This window comes from Oncorhynchus nerka, linkage group LG27 (assembly GCF_034236695.1).
Source record: "Oncorhynchus nerka isolate Pitt River linkage group LG27, Oner_Uvic_2.0, whole genome shotgun sequence".
Classification (NCBI taxonomy): domain Eukaryota; kingdom Metazoa; phylum Chordata; class Actinopteri; order Salmoniformes; family Salmonidae; genus Oncorhynchus; species Oncorhynchus nerka.
In genome coordinates, this window is record NC_088422.1 from 41,903,322 (window position 1) to 41,924,482 (window position 21,161).

Here is a 21,161-nt window from a genome sequence, read left to right on the forward strand (position 1 = left end):
ACTGGGTAGCACAGAGCAACACTTTAAGGGGCAATGCATTAAAATGGCGCTGACTAGGGAAACGTTCCCGCTATTCAAGCAGGTAACTGGACAATAGACTTGCCTAGATGGAGGGTAGGGGGAGAATTCTATCGTCAAATGTATTTCTAAGTTACGTTCCAAGTTAAGTAGCATTATTATTATGTATCACATACGACCGTGATTGGGAGTCCCATAGGGCGGTGCACAATTGGCCCAGCGTTTCTCTCCCTCTAAATATAGAAATACATGTTTTGGCCTTTACAAATATTATTTTGGCCTTACAAATATTATTTTGGCCTTTATTCAGATTACAATTGCTCACTTTCGAAATAACCTCCAAAATATCATTATATATTATCAAGTTGATGGCCGGCACCTACATAAAGTTGATTGACTCACTCATTCATGGCTTTGGATCAAAATAAATAGTTTAGTTTATTAATTCGACCATTTAAAAAAACAAGCACACATAAAACTTGAAAAAGCCATACATGCACATGAATAAAATCATTGAGGATAACACACAATAGAGTCTGGGACTTATTTCCATTGTGGTCCTCTTGAGACAAGATGGCTAGACAAGATCGAACACAGTTAAACACAGTATGGCAGTGAAATAATAAAACAAAAACCGAGAGGAAGAACATATATCTCACCATTCCATTAAGTACCAACATTCTTTCTGAAAGTCTTTAATAAAGAAATGTTTTGGTTATCCTGACCTGGACACCGTGTACAGTATTATAATAGCCCATTATTAGAATCCTCCAATGTATGTGTAATTATTGGCGGAGAGTCACGTCAAATTTTTCGATATAGTGTAGGTCTGCCATTGGCGACATGAGTCTCACTAGTGTTGAGTCATGTGGTGTAGGTGTTATTTGGTTAGACAAAAATTATGGTGTAGAAATGTTATGCTCTTAGTGTAATCTTATTTACAAGGACAGCCTACTCCTTCCTCCCCATCGTGGTATTGAACCCTGGCCTCCCACAAGCCCGCACACGACACAGGGATTCTTTAGCTCAATAGCCCGGGACTGTGTAGCCTACTCCCGACCGTCACGTTGTACAGCGCCATATTTTCCGTTTCATCCTAACGGAAACCCAGAGGGTTTTTAGTTTTCCTTGAATATAAGCACCATAATATTAAGCAAATTAATTAAGCAAGTACCAGTCAAAAGTTTGGACACACCTACTCTACTCCAGGTTTTTATTTTATTTCTACATTGTAGAATAATAGTGAATACATCACAACTATGAAATAACACATATGGAATCAGTTAAGAACAAATTCTTATTTAGAAGGACAGCCTACTTCCTCCCTGTCGGGGAATTGAACCCCGGTCTCCCGCATGCCCGCACGACGCGGGGATTCTTTAGCGAAGTAGCCCAGCACTGTAGCCTACTCCTGACCGTCACTTTGTACAGCACCATATTTTCCATATCATCCTTACGGAAACACAGAGGTTTTTCTTGGAATAGAAACACCATAATAGTAATCAAATGAATTAAGCAACATTTCTTAAAATCAGTCCCATATAGTATGTTCTTACAAAAAAAAGGTTTTAAATTCTCTAGTACAGCCACTATTGAAGGCTATAAAATGCTTCTCAAATATGCCCTCTGGTGGTCAAACTAGCAATAACATTAATGGCACCAGTGGTTGGCACTTAAATAACATTCCATAGAATTCTGCGGCACCACGCAAGCTGTGCTGCACTACACTGCAATTTTTACAGGACGAACCACTGCACAACCATATAGGAATTTATTTATTCCTGTGATGCATTGACTTAGGCTCCTCGTGGGAGTCATATGAAATCAAATGTATTTATAAAGCCCTTTTTACATCAGCTGATGTCACAAACTGCTTATACAGAAACTCAGTCTAAAACCCCAAACAGCAAGCAATGCAGATGTAGAAGCACGTTGGCTAGGAAAAACTCCCTAGAAAGGCAGGAACCTAGGAAGAAACCTAGAGAGGAACCAGGCTCTGAGGAGTGGCCAGTCTTCTTCTGGCTGTGCTGGGTGGAGATTTTAAGAGTACATGGCCATTAAAACCAGATCGTTCCTCAAGATGTTCAAATGTTCATAGATGACCAGCAGGGTCAAATAATAGTCACAGTGGTTGTAGAGGGTACAACGGGTGAGCACCTCAGGAGTAAATGTCAGTTGGCTTTTCATAGCCGAGCATTCAGAGGTCGAGACCGCAGGTGCAGTAGGGTGAGAGAAGGAGGGAGAAAGAGAGAGGGAGAGGGTCGAAAACAGCAGTTCCGGGACAAGGTAGCACGTCCGGCTAACAGGTCAGGGTTCCATAGCCGCAGGCAGAACAGTTGAAACTGGAGCAGCAGCACGACAAGGTATCACGTTAGCACATCTGGTGAACAGGTCAGGGTTCCATAGCCACAGGCAAAACAGCAGAAACTGGATCAGCATACTTAAGTTCACACAGGACAACAGATAAGACCGTAGAGTTTCACCAGATAGGACAGACTGACCCTAGCCCCCCCAGCACATAGACTATTGCAGCATAGATACTGGGGGCTGAGACCGGAGGGGTGAGGGGACACTGTGGCCCCGTCCGACGATACCCCGGACAGGGCCAACCAGGCAGGATATAACCCCACCAACTATACCAAAGTACAGCCCCCACACCACTAGAGGGATATCAACAGACCACCAACGTACTACCCTGAGACAAGGCTGAGTATAGCCCACGAATATCTTCTTGACCGCACGAGCCCGAGGGAGAACATAACCGGACAGGAAGATCACGTCAGTGACTAAACCCACTCAAGTCGAGTGTAACGGAAAAAAGCTTGGTTCGACGTGATGCACCCCTCCTAAGAACAGCATGAAAGAGCCCTAGTAAAGCCAGTGATTCAGCCCACGTAATAGGGTCAGCGGCAGAGAATCACAGGGGAAAGAGGGGAGCCGGCCAGGCGGAGGCAGCAAGGGTGGTTCGTCACTCCAGTGCCTTGCCGTGCACCTCAATAAGAAATACGTGTTATGTCTCATTAATCTCTCCTTCCTCCTGATTTGTGCCAGTGTTAATTACATCAACACTTTTTTAGGACTAAAAATACGTCAACCACCTATTTTTCCTTATTAAAACTATAATGATGAAGAGACGAGATGCCCTGGAAAAAAACAGTATTGCAAATTACTTTTCATTTTAGTCAACGAAAATGTGACGAGATGTGAATTCCACGTCAGACTAATGGCCATTAATTTGACATGAAGCTCCTTTTCATTTGTTTTGTCCAATCATAAGCATGCATGAAGTATATTTCATGTCAATTCTGACAAAGAGAGGATTGCATCTTTCAGTTGTGCGGTCTGATTGAGCTGATCTGCCCAGCTCTCCCACACAGATCCCAGTCGGTCACTTCCGTCACTTGTTAATCTTTTGAACTGATGCAAAGCCAGGATACCTCAACTAGAGACCATGTTTACTCTCTTACTTTCATGTAGGCTATTTTTGCTTTAATCACATTAGAAGATCTGTTTCCCATGTGCGCTGTTATTCATTCATCTATGTTGCCGCTTTTTCGTCGTGGTCCGCAAATACGAGCTGCAGTTGCTTTTTTCCTTTGGCAAAAACAAATTAGTTAAATATTACGAGTAGAGTAATACTTCTGCCATTTTTGCAAAGCTCAAATCTCTTCTGTTCAAGGAAACCACTGTTATTTACCCCCTTGATTATGATGGGGAGAAAATCTGAGCTGTAAATTGTTTCCAAGATGGCGTAGCAGTTAGACGTCTTTGTCTTTGTCCTGTCGTGTCCCTTGTATATATATTTTTCTTCGCATATCGTTTTTAAATATTTTCCTAAAACTCAACTTCTAAATATTCTCCTGCAACCAGCCTCACCCAATGTGGAGTGGATCTGTTTTTTTCCTAAAGTATTTCTATTTACTTTGGATCTGGAATCCCTCAACTGAAGCTAGCCAGCTAACTAGCTACCAGCTATCAGTCAGCAAACCACTGCTAGCGATTATCAGCTAACCTTTAGCTTGGAAAGCTCTCGACAGTTCGTACAATGTGATTCAAACCAGAGCATAATGGACCTATTTTTCTCTCCATATCCCCGGATTCCTACCGCAAACTCTGAACCTTTTCATCTGGATCTTCGCAACTAGCTAACTGCAATCCCTGGTGACTACTCCTGGCTAGCGTTTCCATCCCAGAGCAAGCACCAATTAGCCTGAAGCTAGCCCGGTTGGGCTCCTGGGCTACCACCAAAGCCCACTCCTGGGCTACAATATACGGACCCCTTCTACTGCCGGTACTGGGCACGGAACCCCGCCGATCCTCTACAACTGGAATACCGTCATAATCTGCCCGAGGATTCCAACAGGCTCCTCAGGCGCGACGTCCGCTGAAGGCCCATTCTGCTAACCGCGGCCTGCTAGCTATCTAGAGCTACTTGGAACCCTAGTAATCCACGACTGGTCTATCGACGTCACCGCACGAGGAGGCGAAAACAGACTTGCCTCCATCGCGACGTCCCCCAAAGGCCCTTCTGCTAATTTGCTAGCCCCGGTCTGCTAGCTTGTTAGCCCCGGCCTGCAAACTGTCTGAATTGCCGTGTCCCCAGCCAGCCCAACCACTCAGTGGACCCATATGATCACTTGGCTACGCATGCCTCTCTCTAATATCAATATGCCTCGTCCATTACTGTCCTGGTTAGTGATTACTGTCTTATTTCACTTTAGAGCCTCTAGCCCTGCTCAATATGCCTTAAACAACCATGTTGTTCCACCTCCTACATATTTTTTATTTTTATTTTATTTCACATTTATTTAACCAGATAGGCTAGTTGAGAACAAGTTCTCATTTGCAACTGCGACCTGGCCAAGATAAAGCATAGCAGTGTGAACAGACAACACAGAGTTACACATGGAGTATACAATTAACAAGTCAATAACACAGTAGAAAAAAAAGAGAGTCTATATACATTGTGTGCAAAAGGCATGAGGAGGTAGGTGAATAATTACAATTTTGCAGATTAACACTGGAGTGATAAATGATCAGATGGTCATGTACAGGTAGAGATATTGGTGTGCAAAAGAGCAGAAAAGTAAATAAATAAAAACAGTATGGGGATGAGGTAGGTAAAAATGGGTGGGCTATTTACCGATAGACTATGTACAGCTGCAGCGATCGGTTAGCTGCTCAGATAGCAGATGTTTGAAGTTGGTGAGGGAGATAAAAGTCTCCAACTTCAGCGATTTTTGCAATTCGTTCCAGTCACAGGCAGCAGAGAACTGGAACGAAAGGCGGCCAAATGAGGTGTTGGCTTTAGGGATGATCAGTGGGATACACCTGCTGGAGCGTGTGCTACGGGTGGGTGTTGCCATCGTGACCAGTGAACTGAGATAAGGCGGAGCTTTACCTAGCATGGACTTGTAGATGACCTGGCGACGAATATGTAGCGAGGGCCAGCCGACTAGAGCATACAGGTCGCAGTGGTGGGTGGTATAAGGTGCTTTAGTGACAAAACGGATGGCACTGTGATAAACTGCATCCAGTTTGCTGAGTAGAGTGTTGGAAGCAATTTTGTAGATGACATCGCCGAAGTCCAGGATCGGTAGGATAGTCAGTTTTACTAGGGTAAGTTTGGCGGCGTGAGTGAAGGAGGCTTTGTTGCGGAATAGAAAGCCGACTAGATTTGATTTTCGATTGGAGATGTTTGATATGAGTCTGGAAGGAGAGTTTACAGTCTAGCCAGACACCTAGGTACTTATAGATGTCCACATATTCAAGGTCGGAACCATCCAGGATGGTGATGACAATACCTGGTTTAAACGTCTCTAGAGACTATATCTCTCTCTTCATTACTCAATACCTAGGTTTACCTCCAATGTATTCTCTTCCTACCATACCTTTGTCTGTACACTATGCCTTGAATCTATGCTATCGTGCCCAGGGACCTGCTCCTTTTACTCTCTGTTCCGAACATGCTAGAAGGCCAGTTCGTATAGCCTTTATCCTTACCCTTATCCTACTTTTCCTCTGATGTAGAGGTTAATCCAGGACCTGCAGTGTCTAGCTCCACTCCTACTCCCCAGATGCTCTCATTTGTTGACTTCTGTAACCGTAAAACCCTTGGTTTCATGCATGTTAACAGTAGAAGCCTACTCACTAAGTTTCTTTTATTCACTGCTTTAGCACACTCTGCCAACCCGGATGTCTTAGCCGTGTCTGAATCCTGGCTTAGGAAAACCACCAAAAACCCTGAAATCTCCATCTCTAACTATAACATTTTCCGCCAAGAAAGAACTGCCAAAGGGGGTGGTGTTGCAATCTACTGCAGAGAGAGCCTGCAGAGTTCTGTCTTACTATCCAGGTCTGTCCCCAAACAATTCAAGCTTCTACTTCTAAAAATTCACATTTCCAGAAACAAGTCTCTCACTGTTGACGCTTGCTATAGACCACCCTCTGCCCCCAGCTGTGCCCTTGACACCATCTGTGAATTGATTGCCCCCCATCTATCTTCTGAGCTCGTGCTACTAGGTGACCTAAACTGGGACATGCTTAACACCCCGGCCATCCTACATTCTAAGCTTGATGCCCCCAATCTCACACAAATGATCAATGAACCTACCAGGTACAACCCCAAATCCGTAAACACGGGCACCCTCATAGATATCATCCTAACTAACTCGCTAAGTAGAGGATGCCTGGTTATTCTTTAAAAGTGCCTTCCTCACCATCTTAAATAAGCTTGCTCCATTCAAAACAAATTTAGCCAGGAATAGATATAGTCCTTGGTTCACTCCGGACCTGTCTGCCCTTGACCAGCACAAAAACATTCTGTGGCGTTCTGCATTAGCTCCCCACAAATGTAAAATCATTAGATTGGTTTAGGCATGGATTATCTTGAGGGAGTTTCTTTATGCCAGTCATTGCCTTTCAAATCCATGTTGGGAAGTGAACAAGTGTAAGCAACCTTTGGGAACATGTATAGAGGTGAAATAGTGTTATGTACAGTGCATTCGGGAAGTATTCAGACCGTTTGACTTTTTCCACATTTTGTTACTTTACAGCCTTATTCTAAAATGTATTAAATCGTCCCTCCCCCCTCATCAATCTACACACAATAACCAATAATGACAAAGCAAAAACAAGTTTTTAGAAATTTCTGCAAATGTATATATTAAAAGAAAGTATTCAGACCCTTTACTCAGTACAATGTTGAAGCACGTTTGGCAGCGATTACAGCAAGTCTTCTTGGGTATGACGCTACAAGATTGGCACAACTGTATTTGGGGAGTTTCTCCCATTCTTCTATGCAGATCCTCTCAAGTTCTGTCAGGTTGGATGGGGAGAGTCACTGCACAGCTATTTTCAGGTCTCTCCAGAGATGTTCGATCGGTTTCATGTCCGGGCACTGGCTGGGCCACTCAAGGACATTCAGAGACTTGTCCCGAAGCCACTCATATATTGTCTTGGCTGTGTGCTTAGGGTCGTTGTCCTTTTGGAAGGTAAACCTTCACCCCAGTGAGGTCCTGAGTGCTCTGGAGCAGGTTTTCATCAAGGATCTCTCTGTACTTTTCTCTGTTCATCGTTCCCTCGATCCTGACTAGTCTCCCAGTATCTGCAGATTAAAAAATCCCCACAGCATGATGCTGCCAACACCATGCTACACCGTAAGGATGGTGCCAGGTTTCCTCCAGATGTGACGCTTGGCATTCAGGCCAAAGACTCCAATCTTGGTTTCAACAGACCAGAGAATCTTGTTTCTCATTGTCTGAGAGTCCTTTAGGTGCCTTTTAGCAAACTCCAAGCGGGCTGTCGTGCCTCTTACTGAGGAGCTGCTTCCGTCTGGCCGCTACCTTAAAGGCCTGATTGGTGGATTGCTATAGATAGATGGTTGTCCTTCTGGAAGGTTCTCCAATCTCCACAGAGGAACTGTGGAGCTCTGTCAGAGTGACCATCGGGTACGTGGTCACCTTCCTGACCAACGCCCTTCTCCCCCGATTGCTCAGTTTGGACGGGCAGCCTGCTCTATGTAGAATCTCGGTGGTTCCGAACTTCAATGCTGCAGACATTTTTTGGTACCCTTTTGTGCCTCGACACAATCCTGGCTCTGACCTCTACGGACAATTCCTTTGACTTCATGGCTTGTTTTTTGCTCTGACATGCACAGTTAACTGTGGGACCTTATATAGACGGGTGTGTGCCTTTCCAAATCACGTCGAATCAATTGAATGTACCACAGGTGGACTCCAATCAAGTTGTAGAAACATCTCAAGGATGATCAATGGAAACAGGATGCACCTTAGCTCAATTTTGAGTCTCATAGCAAAGGGTCTGAATACTTATGTAAATAAATATATTCTTTTAAATATTTTATAAATGTGCAAAAATGTTGCTTTGTCATTATGTGGTATTGTGTAGATTGAGGAATTTTTAAAAATTAATCCATTTTAGAATAAGGCTGTAACGTAACAAAATGTTGAAAAGGTCAAGGGGTCTGAATACTTTCCGAATGCACAGTATGTCAGACAGCTGGTTATATAGGCCAATACACGGTACAGCCTGTTTCCAAAAAAGGCCCAATAAAAGCTTTCCAATTGGTGTCATTCATATTTGTCTTATACTGTGCCAGAGAAAAGTTGTAGTTCTGAATTTTTATATTTTATGAGTGCTCATGAAGATGGAAGTCAAGTTTTCAACTGAGCACACCCATAAAATTGGCTACTGGTGGCCTAGCAAAGACCAGGGATGGCTCCTCCAGCCCACTTAGAACAAGAAAGTGCTAACATTTCTACAAACCTATTTTAGCTTTTGTCATTATGGTGTATTGTGTGTAGATGTATTTTTCTTGAAACCTATTTATTTAACTTGGCAAGTCAGTTAAGAACAAATTCTTATTTACAATGACGCCCTACCCCGACCAAACCCTAACCCGGACGACGCTGGGCTAATTGTGCTCCGCCGTATGGGACTCCCAATCACGGCCAGTTGTGATACAGCCCAGGATTGAACCAGGGTCTGTAGTGACGCCTCTAGTACTGAGATGCAGTGCCTTAGACCACTGCGCCACTCGGGATGAAGGAAGAAAACAATTTAATCCATTTTAGAATAAGGCTGTAACGTAACAAAATGTGGAAAAAGTCAAGGGGTCTGAATACTTTCCAAAGGCACTGTATGAATTAATGTTTGTAAAATGTACACAAAAAAATACAAAAAAAATTTGTTTAAAACTAATTATAATAATAAGTAAACGTTGAGAGATGACTGTCTACCAGTAGGCTACCCCTTGTTTGGTGAAAGCAAATGTTCTAGGTTAAAAGTACATTTGATGTAATAAATTCTAATAATGTAATCTTTTATCGTAACTATTCAAATCAAATCAAATGTATTTATATAGCCCTTCGTACATCAGCTGATATCTCAAAGTGCTGTACAGAAACCCAGCCTAAAACCCCCCAAACAGCAAGCAATGCAGGTGTAGAAGCACGGTGGCTAGGAAAAACTCCCTAGAAAGTCCAAAACCTAGGAAGAAACCTAGAGAGGAACCAAACAATGTATATTCAACCAAAACTATGTATGACAAGGTAAGTTGGAAAACTGAGAGTTTTTTTTCTTCTTATTGTCTCTTTTCAGGTTTTGAAGAAGATTGCTAAGTTCATCCAGGAGCAGAATGATAAGATCTATGCTCCACGAGGTCTGCTCCTCACTGACCCTATTGAGAGAGGTCTCCGAGTTGTATCCTTCTTCAGAAAGCAGTGTGATAGCCATTAAAACAACGTGTCTAGAAATGTAACTCAGACTTCCATCCAAAATGGCACCCTTTGAAGGGCACTACTTTGTAAAGTAGTGCACTATATATTGGGAATAGTGTGCCTTTGGAATGCTACGTTCACGGGATAAACAAGGTACTATATTTAGAATTAGAAGATGTGCTTTTTTCAGTGATATTTCCTTTATGCGTTTCTTAGGTTTCGTCATGCAGGCTGATGTATATTTAAGTCAGGGCTGGGCTAGCTCCATGTTGATATGTGCTGTGTAGTACTAGTTAGAACAATGAAGTTTCACATTGACCTGCTGCTGGTGTGTGACCGAGTTGGTATTTGGTGTTTCCACATGTGCATCCCAAATGACACCCTATTCCCATTACAGTGCGCTGCTTTTGACCAGAACCCCATAGGGATTAGGGTGCCATTTGGGACGCGTTACCCAGGGCTCTGTGTGGTGTGCTCCCCTCTCGAACCCCTGCCTGTAAATGGAAACCAGGAGTCTGGGCAGCTCACAGTGGTACCCTGTAATAATACCAGATAAAAGTTATATTTAATCAATTTCATCTGCTCAAAATCAGAGGGTGCAGAAATGGTCTACGTTCTCCAAGTGTATGGGGTGCAGCCTGAGTGACTGACACAACATCCAAAATGAATTGTACTGAGGGCTGGAGCAGGCAGTGAAATATGACTGAAATCGTTTACAGCTGAGGACCTCCTGTATGATTTCATTGTCTGCATCCCAAATGGCACCGTATGGGGCTCTGGTCAAAAGTAGTGCACTATTTAGGGAGTAGGGTGTCATTTGGAAAGCAGACCTTGGTTTTATGGCGACCTCCTGGATTATTTCTCCAGCACTGCAGAGCTGCTGATTTTGGCCTGGGAGCGGCTGTGATAGCAGAGTGGAGATTGACAGGAATGTCACACCTGCCCTGTTCCCCCCCCCATGTCTTCTCAATGCACCTGAACAAGTAATGTCTGCATTTTTGAGTGTCTGATTTGATGTTTTGACTATTGCTGCCCAAGTGCTTTACTCACAGCAGTATGCATCTGTAGATGTCATATTTTAGAGGAATTCTGCATTGCCTTTAACTAAACATGATCAAGGTTGAAGTAACCATCTTTGAAGACAGGAGCCTGGGCAGATAAAATCTACAGTACTATGGTGAGTTTCAAGACACGGTCATGTCACACAGGATGTGTACAACAGATTGCATATGCCTCATGTATTCATGGCCGTTCTGTATTACTTTCCAAATTACTCTGGAGCAATCTGAGGAAGAATACTGTCAAGAAACTGCTCAAAGGGTGAAATCTATAAGTATTTGAGTAGTGAGTGCGTGAGAGCAATTTCTTTAATCTAATGATGGATAGATGTGGCATGTTATTGAATTGAAATATGGCTGCTCTTGCTTTCCAAGACTGAAATTTATATTCTTCTTGGTTTCACCCCATGCTGTTACGAAAATCATTGAGACCAAGTCATTGTCCCACAGCAATTTGTATTTACTCTCATGCTGTGCAGTTCCCATCTACTATGCTCTCTACAGTATCACGCCTCTCCGTTATGGGTTTCGAACATCGGAGAGTTAATTAAAATGTACTGGCAGACAGCACAGGGTTTTTCTCCCAATGTATTTCAAGAGGACTACATGTGTCATGAAACTATTCGCCTCAATCAAGCACATCTGTCTGCCTTGTGTAGGTTATTGCATATGACAAAGAACATAATTTCCCCCATTTAAGATCGCGACTATTTTCAACAACAAGTGTCACGCTGCGAAACTGTTTGCGAACTCTTAATGACAATGTCTCAACCTGGTGTTTTTTTTTGTTGACATTTCAGTCACGCCAAACTCAAACTGTCTCTGATAATGTTCTACATGAAGAGAGAGCAACAATTCTTTAATGGATCTGCTGAAGAACATGGCCCTAGTTGTTCATCAAGTGCTGGTTCAGCTCTGGCCTGGTGGAACAAAGTGCATACAGGGGTTATTATTTTCATTAGAAATTCCTGACGGGCACCTCTATACATGTATTTGTGAGGAATGTAAACTGCTCTTTTATAAGTAGCTGTTGAGAGAAGTCCGTTGGACTGTTGCCATGGTCTTTTAGGCAATATGTCCTTCCATCCGTGCAGCAGGCCCACTGGAAAGGCCCAATGTGAAGTGTTGCGATAGCATTGTCCCGCTACTCTGCTGCATGCTCTTCCTTACATAGCAGAGCAGAAGGCCCCGATGGCGGACCTCAGTGGACCTGTTGTGGAATTTCACTGTTCGGGGTGAAGTGTGTGATGAATGGTCCTCTGGTGTAATTGCACTAGACCGCAGTGTAGGAAAACAGGCGTTCAGCAGTTAATGGTTTCAAAATGAGTCATTAACAGACGGCGGTGCCAAGTCTATCTCCCTATGCTCCTCCACCACAGTGCTCACTATTCAGGAGCAGGACCAATGCACTGTGTGTTGTACTGGTTCTTCCGGGTGCCAACCTGCCAGCACACTGACTGGCACTGCTTAAGAGAGCGGGCACCTGGACTATCTTGACCTTCAAATCATTCATCTTTGGAGAGAATAAATGCTGTCAATTGTGAATATGTGAAAGGGTTTATGATATTTAAAATAAAGATACATATTTTCTCTGAAGAACAACTTTGAAATGACCGAATAGCTTTGATATAACAGAAGTTGATGATACAGTCAGGTAGTAACTAGTGCACATTGTTGAGCACGGTGATGTATGATGGTGGGTGTTTAGAGCCATAGAGATGAGTAGCTAGCTAACTGTGACATTTCTTTGGCAGATCCTAAAAAATCAAACTATGGCTTCACTAAAGTTTATCTGCATCATACTGGCTGCCGTTTTGTCTTAAAAAAAAAAGAATATTCCTGCTGTTTAAGGGTGTTTTTTCTCACTGACCTTCTCACTTTTGGCAGATCCCAGACTGACTGGACAAGAGCTCTTGAGGGGCTGGTTCTATCTGGTTCTGGCTCTGCTCAGCATCACCTGGGGCCTCATTTATCAAAGGTGCGTTCACACAAAAAATTGTCTGAACCTTGCGTATGCCCAGTTTCCCCTCAAATGTTGGTATTTATCCATTTTGAACTTGAAGGGAAAGTGTGCTTATCTCCACGGAAATCTCAGACCAGCCGTACGCACAACTTCTAGTGGTAGATCAACATGTATCGCAAGCAAATATTGTTATTTTGAGAAAAAATGTAGGTGTTTGATACACAAGTATTATAATAATGGTAGGCTAATAAAAACATAAAGGCCTAATGATAGGACAGATGCATTTGCCGTTGGTAAGGAGATCACATAGCAGCATGTAGCCTAATGCGTCTCTTTTACTTGTATTATATAAGCCTAAATTATAATCATATAGCAGGACATGTCTCTCCTTTTCCACTCTTAGCGGCGTTGGCGGAAAGAGGATCTTTCTGGTTTTCAGGGATACAGTATTTTCAACCTAACTTCCGTTTCTCCTGGAGAAAGGAGGAGAGCCAAACATGCTCAAAAGTAAATAGACCGGTAGCCTATTTAAATTTGACAGTGTGTAGGATACAGTATTGCCACATCATAGCCTATTTCAATGCAGAGCCTATACCAAGGCAGGATATAGAAACACAATCACCTACTTCAAAATATTGAACAGGAATTAGTATTTTCCATAGAAGTGTGCTGTAGCATTTACTTTTGAGCTGTTTGAATAGGGAATCAAACTTTCAGAATGTGCTACCAGTGTTTGGCACTCTATAGGCGGCATGCATTTTTTGTTTGAAAAAGGTAAGTAATTCTGCCCTCAGCTCTACATAAAAGTGATAAAATTGGCCATTGCACTTTCGTTTAGAAACTGTCATGGCCCAGTTCCAACATCTCCAAATCATACATCAAATGAGGGTGTTTTTTTTTACCACAAAAGGTAACAAAAACGTTCGTATATGTTGTGTGCAGTAGTTTGACGAATCCCAATAATTTAGTTGTGCATGCAAATCCTAGCATCCCCACGTACGGCAGAATTTAGTGAGAAATGTACACACGGTTGATAAATGAGGCCCATGGTCCTGGGTAGGTGGGACCACCACCGCACCTTCAGACTGAGGACCACCTGAAACTTTAGCCTGCAGAACATCATACCAGCCCTACTGGCTCCCATCCAGGATCCACATCTACTTTCTGACTACTGCGTCTCTACAATCTCCCCTGTACACGACTCCCTCACACTGTTCTATACTCCACTCAACTAACGCATGTACAGTATATGATGCTGGGGCTGTATTACACATTCAAATCCTAAAGGCCCCTCTAAAGTGAAATAAGATACGATTTGACAGTTAGGTTGTTTTCTGTACTACATCCCCAGACTCCTAATCTTCTAAAAATGTATTTCCTATCTCTGTATTTCTAACCATTTACTTACTGTATCTTAAGTCTGTTTACTTTTGCCTGTACAGAGATCGCTTGCTTTACAAAACCAAATGGCCCAAATTATGCTTGCATTCTTCTTGCATGTTGCGTCAATGCTCCGATGGTCCTTTTGTAAAACGTAAATGTGCCGTGCACAGTGTTTGTTTGGTGACTACTGTTCATTTTGCCGTGCGTTGATTGACTTGTTTGTATGTGTGTGGGTAGGCTATGTCTAGCTATGTAAGCACATTTGATTGCCTTCAAGTGAAGCGTTAGGCCGAGAAGTGCTCTTGTTTGTCTCCAGTGCCTGTAGTTTCTGTGAATATTGCCTCTGTCAGCTCAGTGGGTTCAGGTCAAGTGTATCTTAGCATACTATTTTAGCAGCCATCTTATTTAGCTTATCCTAACTTTTGCTCGCTTTATTTTCGGCAGCAAGCATGTTAAAAATCGAAGACGATTCCTAAACAACCTCAACTTCTTGATTTCTTTGTTTTTGTATCGATCAATTGTATGAATGAAGGACATTAGATTGTTAACTTTTGGTGATGATATAGATATACATTGACAATACGTGGGTTAAATACAATGATTAATATAAACCCTGGATTGCTGATGTATTGGTGTATTGGCCAATGAAAGGCTTTGAAGCCAAAGGTCAGCCATAGTGGCACTCCTCAGAAGAAGCAGTTTTCAATTAAATTTATCGAAGACAAAATTACATGTATTTAAGTATTTTTTTATTGTAGTGGGGACGGTAGCATTAGAACTTTAAAAAAAATATACTTTGACAAATGTTTTTATATATACAGTACCGGTCAAAAGTTTGGACACACCTACTCTCTCAAGGGTTTTTCATTATTTTTTACTATTTTCTACATTGTATAATAATAGTGAAGACATCAAAACCATGAAATAACACATATGGAATTATGTAAATCAAAATATATTTTATATTTGAGATTCTCAAAGTAGCCACCTTGATGGCAGCTTTGCATACTCTCAACCAGCTTCACCTGGAATGCTTTTCCAACAGTCTTGAAGGAGTTCCCACATATGCTGAGCACTTGTTGGTTGCTTTTCCTTCACTCTGTGGTCCAACTCATCCCAAACCATCTCAATTGGGTTGTGGTCAGGTGATTGTGGAGGTCAGGTCATCTGATGCATCACTTTCCTTCTTGGTCAAATAGCTCTTACACAGCCTGGAGGTGTGTTGTCCTATTGAAAAACAAATGATAGTCCCACTAAGTGCAAACCAGATGGGTTGGTGTATCGCTGCTTTAAGTGTGCCTTGAATTCTAAATCAATCACTGACAGTGTCACCAGAAAAGCACCATCACACCTCCTCCCCCATTCTTCATGGTGGGATCCACACATACGGAGATCATCCGTTCACCTACTCTGCGTCTCACAAAGAAGGCAGTTGGAACCAAAAATATCAAATTTGGAATCATCAGACCAAAGGACAGATTTCCACCAGTCTAATATCCATTGCTCATGTTTCTTGGGCCAAGCAAGTCTCTTCTTATTATTGGTTTCCTTTAGTAGTGGTTTCTTTGCAGCAATTTGACCATGAAGGTCTGATTCACAGAGTCTCCTCTGAACAGTTAATGTTGACATGTCTGTTACTTGAACTCAGTGAAGCATTTATTTGGGCTGCAATTTCTGAGGCTGGTAACTCTAATGAACTTATCCTCTGCAGCAGAGTTGACTCTGGGTCTTCCCTTCCTGTGGAGGTCCTCATGGGAGCCAGTTCCATTATAGCGCATGGTGGTTTTTACGACTGCACTTTAAAGACATTGTCAAAGATCTTGACATTTTCCAAATTGACTACTTTGTGTGTGGCTACTTTGAAATCTAAAATATATTTTGATTTGTTTAACACTTTTTTGGTTACTGCCATATGTGTTATTTCATAGTTTTGATGTCTTCACTATTATTCTACAATGTATAAAATAGTAAAAATAAAGAAAAACCCTTGAATGTGTAGGTGTGTCCAAACTTTTCTCTGGTACTGTATATATTTGTATGTTTCATAATTATTTTTTATGTTTAGCTTACATAATGTAATTTTAAAGTATGTTTTACGGAGTCTGTAATGGAATAAATGTGGCTAAAACTAATTTGGACTTTTCTACAGCTTCCAAAATATTTTTTTACCATGGTTGGGGTGTCAAGATGGAGGTGTGGTGGCTTCAAAACAGCTCCTTGTCAATCATCTAGTTTATAAGTAATTGGTTAAATTTGACATTGCTCCATGGAATTACATCCATTTCATAATGTGTTTTGAATGTTCTTTTGTCTGACTGAAATCTGTTCGTGCTATATTACAGATAATCTAACACTACAGAAATGTCCAACTATAGATTTAGGTTATAGGTTATAATGAAAGTCAGATTACTTATTCTCATATATTGTAAATATTATTTCAATGTATTCTGAAAATGGCAATGTTGAGCAAAATGAAAATGTATTTGGCCTTTTTAACATTAAACTCATTCATTTGATAAATTAGTATACCTTTTTATATGTAATTTTTTAAGTTCAAATGCAAACTGTTTCTTAACTTGTGAATTGTATCATAATAAATCAAACGTATACTTCTTCTACACTTCTGGATGATGCAGAAAATCATTTGGATGTTTTAGCTTAAAGGGGCAATTCCACAGTTGAAACAATAACAAAGTGTGCTCCCCACCACTGTTTCGGTAAAAAGCTCAAATTCATAGACAGAGCTATAGTGGTTAGAGCGTTGGGCCAGTAACTGAAAGGTTGCTAAATTGAATCCCCGAGCTGACAAGGTGAACATCTATCGTTCTGCCCCTGAACAAGGCAGTTAACCCACTGTTCCTAGGCCGTCATTGTAAATAAGGATTTGTTCTTAACTGACTTTCCTAGTTGAATAAATCAAAAAAATCTTAAAGGATTGACAATCCATAACATCAAAAGTATAGTTTTAAACATGTTTTGAAGTTATGCAGTGTTTACATTTACAAACTTGGAGTAAAAGCTTATATTTTGGGTTCTGATGGGGTACGACAGTTGAACTAAGTTCACAAGATATTTATTAGTTATACTCTTCAAGAATCAATGGGTACATATTATGAATTAATACGTCCAAAAATGGATGTTGCAACTTCAATTTGTACACTAACTGTATGATAATCTGTAATAGAAATGATATCTGTAAATGTACATATTCACGTCTTCTTTTGGGACAGCACATTCGACTGAGATTGGCCCTCTTCATCAATCCAATAGTAGCATGGATGCTCAAGCACTGGCTTCACACAGCCTGTGTGTGTGTACTGATGTCTGGTCAGAGTGGGTTTTTTTAGAGGGAAAAGTTGCAACTTAGGGGCTTGAAAAACAGGACTTCCCAGAAAGCTGCTTTCAGTTCCAGGTAATATATTCTCTTGTCCACAAGATTTATAGAGGAGGACCAGCCTGACTAAATCTCCCAGAAAGTGGTAGTATTTCTCGCAGTTAAACTAAATATTCCCAGAAAAGTCATTCTGGGTATAACTAAGGAGGTGAAGCAATTTCGAGTAAGATTGGACAAAGGGACACAGTCAGCATCCCAAACGGCACCCTATTTCCTATGTAAGCCTATGCTCCGGTCAAATGTACTGCACTACATAGGGAATAGGGTGCCATTTAGGATGCTGGCCCAGAGATAGGACTTTCCCATGAACTCTGAGGTTACTCTTGACCGTAAGAGAAATTAGACCCAATCACCTGTTCTGGTTCCCTGTCCTCTCTCAGGCCGAGCCTGAGAAAGAGACTGCTGAACCATCCCCTTCAGTTTTAGCACGCACAGAATCTATTCAGCCAAGCCTCGCATAATTAACCTTTTATCACATGAATGCAGCTCTTTGTTACCTCATAGAGCAGAAGGAGATTTTCCCTGGCCCACGTGTGTCTAGTCAACCGAATGTCTGTCGTTACCCACTGAACTCTGTCTCAAGTTACCTGTGACATTCCCCCTCCTGGTGGCACAGCACGGTAGGTGGTCCTTCCTCCCTGGTTACAAAACAAGCCAGACGTTTGTGTGTGTGTCACAAACGTGTGGTTGTTGCGTGCATGTCTAGTGTGTGTATTTACTTGGTGGAGACATTCTGGTTTGGGGTTTCCGGTCTTCAGAAGGCTCTTGCTACCATTATCCACCCTGGTGGGAAGACGTGGATTAATAGAGAGACTAGCTACAGTACACCAGGGTAATGGGTGGTCTTGGTAGATGGTAAGGGATTAAACAACCACTTGGATATGTCTCCTGCCTGCGCCTCTAACATCTAATCAGTCTGGAGGACTAAAAACTAAAAGTGTCAGACGGGGTGTTAGGTGTGTAATTGATGGTCCTGGATGAATCCCATCTTCCAGGGTAGCAGGCTATGAATTGCTGAGGCTAGCTGCTACATCTATGTGTGTGTCCCAAATGGCACCCTATTCCCTTTATAGTGCACTAGGCAACTTTGACCAGGGCCCATACTGCTCTTGTCAAAGGTAGTCTACTATATGTGGAATAGGGTGCCATTCGGTACACAGGTTCTGCTTTAGACCTGGAGCATTTGTCTTAACCAGAAAAGCTGCTTCACAGTCTTCTTAACAGCAGCCCTGTTCCTGGGGCTGCTGGCAATTAACCTTATTAGTCCTGCTGCTGAGTAATACAGGGCTGCTTACATTAGCACAGGAGACAGTCCAAACAAAGAGCAATGAGGCCTGGATTTACTCCAACCAATGACAACAGGAAGTCCATCTCTAGTTTTCACTGAACACCAGTTACCCAAGTGAACAGCTCCAATTTAAGTGCATACAATGCTCTTACAAAGCTGTTTTAGTGCAGAAAGTCAAAAACTATTGTAGTACTTCAAACTCATTCTGACATTTGCCTTAAGGACTATTATGTCCGTTGTGGTTCAGTTGATAGGGCATGGCACTTGCGAACGTAAATGTAGAGTAACTGTATTGCTCACCTCTTTAGGTATAGCACAATGCATAATTCCCTAACAAAAGGCATGGATACATACATGATAGAGTTAAACCAGTTGTGAGAATGTTGCTGATGCCACACAGAAAAAAAATGTCACTCCCGTTGAACTACTGCAATGTAGATGTTAAAGGACATCCCTTGGCCATACTGTAGGAGTGATAGGAACGTCAGCAGAGCAATGAAGAACAAACGGTAGTGTGTGTAAATATAACAGTACTCTTCTTGCGTTGTGTACAATCATCGACACGAACTCCAACTTGTAGCACCAGTCATGGAGCTTTATTCTGATAGAAACCGCACAAAATTGCACGTCATGCAATGCACAGTTCACCATCCAACTCTGCACGTGATGCACTGTACAAAATACACCAAAAAACGCTGCATCTTATGTGTGATGTTCGAATAACATTTACAAACAAATTGATATAAATTGTACATTTAAATCATCACTTGGGAAATCACTTTTGACAGTGCAGTGCTCTTGCAACCAACAAATTACCGCTGGTTTGGTGCTTGTTCACTGGGACGATTCTAATGAAACATCCTCCCTGGTAAGCATGCTACGCAAACCAGCCAATAAGATGCCATGTTGAGTAGGTGAAGGCAAGACAAAACTAAAACCAAAACCCATTGGCTTAACAATAAAGTGGCAAGGGGAATCACCACCTTGTTACACTCCCCCCTACTGAATTCCACTTGCAAACAAAAATAATAAAAATACCAAACTGCACTGTGCAAACATATCAGCAACAAAGACACAACATATGTACCGAATAATCCAGAGGGAGAAAAAATAAAGTATAGATATATTTTTATACCTAATAGAGAAAACTAAAAGGTAAAGCTGTGTATATCGAGGATGCAGACCTTGCTTTAAAACAGTCACTAAATATTCCAGTCATTAGACTATTCTCCATGAGAATTAGAGTGAAAACTGGTGGATCAATCCCCTTAGCCCTCATAGGTAAACATGCCTGTTACATGTTAAGTACACTCAGTGACTTTTTAAAACATCCAAGTATTAAAATAAACGACCATAAGAGACTATCATATCCATCACATTACCATCCTGCAACCTCTAATCATGGTCACAATGATGTAAAAGCAAAACAAATAAAAGATGTCAATACCATTGACCCTCTATTCACATATTTAACCTTCAAGAGCGAACTTTCTGCTGATTCATCATCTCAATCAGTCTTGACACTGATTTAAAAAGTCTTCCTGCCCTTGACCTAATACGACCCGACTACCTTCAACTGCATAAGGGGTAACAGTGTTGTGTACTGTTGCAATAGTGGGTCTGTCAACACAGTCAGTGCGTAACTGATCAGGTAAGGAATGGTCTGCGTTTGGTAGGTCAGGACGGATATCGTAAGCAGACTGGTCAATTAGCTCACTCACTACACTGTTACGGTCTCGGTCAGATTCTTGAAGACTCTCTGATCGAGGCAGACCTTCCAGCTGCAGTCTATCATCCACAGAATCCAAAGGTGGAATATCCTGAGCATCCAAGGATCGCACATCACCCTCCAGGCTTGTGTCACCTGTTCCTTCAGAAGGCAACTCAGACACCCACACTTTTGTTCTGTACTCAGCACCATCATCCACTGCAGTGTCCATGGCAGCTGAGACCACAAGGCTGTCATTCATGTCCACAGACTCTGTTAATCCAGACATGTCTGTTCCATCATCAACGGCAGCATGGGGAAGAGGAAGAAAGTTGACTGGCATTATCAGGTTGCGATGTACCGTCTTCTCCTGTCCAGTGGAGCTGTTCTGAATCTTTAAAGTGTGACTGTCAGCATTCAATCCAGTGACAAGGTAGACAGTATCCTCCCAACGGTCAACGAGCTTCCGCTTTCCTCGCTCCCCCTTGTTAGCCAGCAATACTCGATCCCCAATCTCCACTGGTGCTCCTCTGACTCTTCTGTCATAAAGGTCAGCATGCCTCTTCAACTGCTTCGCTGCAGATGCCTGTGCTGCATTCATGGCTTCTT

The 21,161-nt window shown here is 42.1% G+C and overlaps 1 protein-coding gene across 1 annotated transcript in view; it reads left to right on the forward strand.

The window, feature by feature from the left end:
• LOC115111802 (golgin subfamily A member 7-like) overlaps positions 1-16,685 on the forward strand; it is a 42,277-nt gene extending 25,592 nt beyond the window's left edge. Inside the window, exons 4-6 of the mRNA XM_029638240.2 lie at positions 9,640-9,741; positions 10,878-10,935; positions 12,704-16,685. Of these exons, the coding sequence (XP_029494100.1) occupies positions 9,640-9,741; positions 10,878-10,919 (144 nt within the window). The 3' untranslated portion in view covers positions 10,920-10,935; positions 12,704-16,685. The remainder of the gene's footprint in view (positions 1-9,639; positions 9,742-10,877; positions 10,936-12,703) is intronic.
• Positions 16,686-21,161: the final 4,476 nt, after the last annotated feature.